Source organism: Triticum dicoccoides, chromosome 5B (genome assembly GCF_002162155.2).
Source record: "Triticum dicoccoides isolate Atlit2015 ecotype Zavitan chromosome 5B, WEW_v2.0, whole genome shotgun sequence".
Taxonomy (NCBI): domain Eukaryota; kingdom Viridiplantae; phylum Streptophyta; class Magnoliopsida; order Poales; family Poaceae; genus Triticum; species Triticum dicoccoides.
Window position 1 is genome coordinate 488683976 of NC_041389.1, and position 4497 is coordinate 488688472.

At 46.0% G+C, this 4497-nt stretch overlaps 1 protein-coding gene across 1 annotated transcript; it reads left to right on the forward strand.

Moving 5' to 3' along the window:
* Nucleotides 1-1229: 1229 nt before the first annotated feature.
* LOC119305860 lies at nucleotides 1230-2957 on the forward strand. The gene is made up of 3 exons (XM_037582265.1): nucleotides 1230-1662; nucleotides 1941-2419; nucleotides 2603-2957. Exons 1-3 carry the CDS (start codon nucleotides 1299-1301, stop codon nucleotides 2684-2686), a joined length of 927 nt encoding a protein of 308 aa, XP_037438162.1. The 5' UTR covers nucleotides 1230-1298; the 3' UTR covers nucleotides 2687-2957.
* The last annotated feature ends 1540 nt before the right edge of the window (nucleotides 2958-4497 follow it).

Consider the following 4497-nt stretch of genomic DNA (forward strand, 5'->3'; position numbering starts at 1 on the left):
TTTTCTATCTATGTATGCCGTAATAGTTCCTATCTATCTATCTATGTATGTCGAACTATCTATCATCTACGCCGTAGTAGTTTCTATCTATCTATCTATGTATGTCGAACTATCTATCATCTATGCCGTAGTAGTTGTACCGATGTAAAATATCTATGTATCGCTTTTTTTATCTATGCAATTTTAATTAAAAAAATATTGTAGAATGAGCGCGGGCGCTGCATTTTACCGCGCCTGCTGGAGCTGCGCGCGCGGCTTTTCAGCGCGGCTGCTGGAGCAAACGCTGTGCGCCGCGCCAAATCCGTTGATGGGCGCGCGCCAAATCCGTTTTTACCGCGCGGCGCGTTGGGCGCCTGTTGGAGATGCTCTTAGCTGGGGTTTGTTATAACTTGTCAAAAGATGCCAATATAAAGAGTTAAGGGTTTTCAGGGTCTTGTTAGATGCCCTAACCTAACCGTAGCATATACAAAGAGAGGAGCCGCCATCAGATGATTGATGCACCGGAATATACAAAATCTTAAAGCCTATGCCATTTCGCAGCGGGTTCATGTACTCATGGTTGCCAAAGTCCGATCGTCTGCTTTGTATACGTAACACCGGCCGGTTCACTGAAAAAAGTCAGATCGTTTGTTGGGTCGTACAGCGTTGTCCTATTGATGCTTTGCCGTACTTACCAGTATGCTATCAGTGTCACGCCAAACCAAACCCCGGCTGCTTAGGGCATTGTACTATGGTGGCATATGGATACATATACCCCATGACAAAAAGTAATTTGAGGCATGTATATTTATTTTTTCTTCCCAATGCAAGCTACAACGGGTGGGCCTCATTAAGAAATAGAAATTAAAGACTCTACCACACATGCATCTCTACTTTTCACTCCAACCTTTTCAGCTTTTGTCATCGGACCACACTTTTTCTTTCAAGCACCCGCCTCCTTGAGAGGATCCCGCTTCCCTATCCAAACCTATTTTACGTCATATCCGATCCTACATGGCATGCGAAACATCACCTTGAGGCTATGCATTGTACATGCCCTTACCAGAATGAGATGTGGTGACGCCATTCTACTACGCCGCTGGGCGCTGACGGAAGAGGAAAACTCGTTAACAAAACAGGGCAGGTGAGGTCAACCAGCTGGTCAGACTGGCCACTCCTTTCCATCCGAGGTCTAGGGATATATATCCTCGTCCCGTCCGGCGACCTTCCCACACTGACACAGCCAGCACACAGCCACACACACCACGCTCCCGGCTTTGAGAGATCGATCGAAGCGACCAAAAAGCTAGCCCGCTTGCATGGAAGGCTTGAAACCCATCGTCTTGGTTAACTCCCTCAAAACCGTCGAAAAGGCGGTGATCCTCTGGCACAGTAACCGGAGCGGCCTTCGCCTCGTCCTCGTCGGATTGTTTCTGCTCAACCTGGCGCTGACGGCGGCGATGGTGAAGCTGGCCAGACAGCCCGTCAACCTGGATTCTGTGCGGCCCTTCTTCGAAATAGCCGTCAACTCGACCACCACGGGGGTGGGAGCCGGGGTGGACGCCTCGCTCTCCTGGCAACCCAGATCCTTTGCACACGTAGGCCTAGGGGAATTCTTCACCGTGTTATCAATGAGTGCGGCCATCATTTCCTTCTCCTACACACGTAACCGTAATCTTCCAGGTATTTCTATCCCTTTTCGGTTCACTTTATTTTTATTTTATGACTTGGGTAAAATCTTTTTTGGTGCATTTTCACATTTGTGTGTTCCAAGATGTTTTCTGTCATAGCATTAATTCAACCTTTCTAGGTTTTATGCTAAGTTTTGTTGTGTCTTTACAATAGTTAGATGGAAGTGCATGAGTTGATTTAAGTACTTGTTGGTCGCCGCTCATTCAAATCATTTATATACATGGGCAATGTTGTATTTCATTATGTGAACCACATGGAAAATATTGTAGATAACGGGTCACGGAGGAAATTCAAGAGACTGTGCAGTCTCTTATTTGCCGGTATTGGCATGTTCTTCTACATATCAGCAGTTGTGGACTATCTTGACCTGGACGATCGCAAGTCCCGCTATTTCCAAGAACTCTTCGAATTCTTATACATGCTCACCATTGTTGTTGCTTCAAAAGAATACACATCTGGGTTGCTCTCTGCAGCCAACAAGGCATGTTTGCTCGCCGGGGGAAAGTTCTTGGAGATAATTGTGTTGGGTACAATGACTTTGGTCGTCCAGGACAGTCTGGATGATATCTACGTGGATGGAATGCATTTATTATATCGAAAGGAGCAAGAGGAGACATCTGACTTAAGGAAGGGCACGGTCGCTAAAATCTTCTTGATCTCCATCGCCCCAGCCTTGCTCACTCTCGTGCTGCAGGTATTCCAATGCTCGGTGATCTTGGCGTTTTACGGTGATGGCAGACTCCCAGAGGTAAGCAAGGCCTTGATGGTGTCACTCAACCATTTTTTTTTCTTGGGCAACGGGCAGGAGTTCTGCCTTCTCATTAAGAAGAACAGAATTGGCCAGATTGGCCCAAAACCGAGTGCGACTCAAGTTTCAGGAGCAATTTCGCACGTTTTATTTACGTGTACCCTTGTCTGCTCCTATTTGCAGGAACAGCAGGGCGATGGCAACGATTCCTCGGACGATGGCGGGAGTGACGGCAGCTCGAGTGACGGAGGCAAAAAGACCAACTAAGCCGCGCGCGCGTGTGTGGCAGTCGTGACGGTTGTGGCGAAGGAATGGCATGGCCGAAAGGCCATTCTCCAGTTGTTTTGCTGAACCCACTGCTGCCACGCTAATACAGCTGCTAGCAGCGGCTGTAGTGTATCGACTAGATGAAGAACGAATACTCTTCTTCAACTTGTTATTTCGGCAACATATGACTGTTGGTGTATACCCTTTCCTATAGTTTGAATTTCTAAACGAGTTGACTGAAGCATGAATTCAGCAACTTAGTTTGTTGTTATTTTAAGCGCGATTGCTAAATCTCAATCGACTGAGACTTAACCAAGTGTTAGTCAATACTATATTCATGAGATCTTACATGAAAATTCGTACAAAATTTTCTTTTACTTTTTATGGGAGATTTTACGGTACATTATAATACATGAGAGCACGTGTATTATATTGGCGATCTAATGGATGAGACTAACTGGGTCTTTTTGAGCCCAAGGGTATTTTCGACCTAAAAATTTTTATACCTTTTTTTGGCCCAATTAGATCCAGGGAGGTGTGGTACAACATATGGGACACTCTACAGATCAACACGCCTCCTTCGACTTCAAGTGAGACTACCTTGGAGTGGTGGCTTCGCGCACGGAAGAGTTTCCAGGGGCCGGACAGGAGAGGCTTTGACACCACGGTCACGGCGGTCCTCTGGGCTTTGTGGAAGCAAAGGAATGCGAGAGTGTTCAATTGGGTGGAGCAACAAAAAAACCAGCTCGAGCTAGTCACCTCTATGCTTAGTGACATAGCCGAATGGAGGCAAGCGGCAAGCGGTGTTGGTGGGTTACAACGCTTTGTGAGGAGTTAGCCTAGGTTTAGTTGGTTGGTGTTGGTGTTGGGTTGTTGTGTGGGCCGTATGTTCGCATTCGAGCCACAGGTCTTGTAATTATACTTTCTTCTTCTTGTATAAAGATATGGTACGCCTTTGGCGTACTCTCGAAAAAAAAGGTCCAGGGGTATTCCCGTCCTAATTTTTTCGATTAAATTAATTGCATTAACAAATCACTTCATTATAACACCAATCATCGTGTGTACTCTTTTGAATTTCTGTTCGAGCGGTTCGTCCTCTCTCCTCCTCTTGAGCCCTAACCTCGGGCGCCCTCGATCGCCTCCGGCGCCTTCGACCGCGTCGTGTCACTCCTTCCTACTGCTCCTACTCCCCCTCCCCCCTCCATCGCAAGTCACCCCCCTCGGGGCGCAGTGCCAGATCTTCCGACAAGCCGCTAATCCCCTCCTTCCCCGAGCCGACGCCACATTCCCCGATCCGACGCCACCTTCCCCGACCCGAGAGACCACATCATCCTCATCGACGTGCATCAACTTTTTCATGCCGGATCTTCGTTGTAAGTGCCTAGCCATCTCAAATCTTTTCTGGTCTCTTCTGCATATAGTACCAATAGGGGTCAGATTTGATTAGGATTTAGGATATGTCATGTGAGGTTTAGGGTTTATGGTTTCAGAAAGTTGTGACGAGATTTTGATTGAAATGGAGTGTAAGTTGGATTTAGCTAGGACATATTGATGGAGTTAGTAAGGGTTTATGGTTTCAGAAAGTTGTGACAAGATTTTGATTCAAAGGAAGTGTAAGTTGGATTTAGCTAGGACATATTGAAGGACTTAGTTAGGGTTATGTGGCATGAGAAAGTTGTCAGCAGATTTGGATTCAAAGTAAGTTATTTTGGATTTAGTTAGGAGATACTTTTGAATTTTGTTTTGAGATATTTTTAGATTTAGTTAGGAATTATTTTGTATGGAGTTTGGAGTTATTTTGGATTTAGTTA

Coding starts and splice junctions, on each gene's coding strand:
- LOC119305860 (XM_037582265.1), top strand. CDS start 1,299: ATGGAAGGCTTGAAACCCATCGTCTTGGTTAACTCCCTCAAAACCGTC. Junction 1,663..1,940: donor ACGTAACCGTAATCTTCCAG/GTATTTCTATCC, acceptor AAAATATTGTAG/ATAACGGGTCACGGAGGAAA. Junction 2,420..2,602: donor GTGATGGCAGACTCCCAGAG/GTAAGCAAGGCC, acceptor TCCTATTTGCAG/GAACAGCAGGGCGATGGCAA.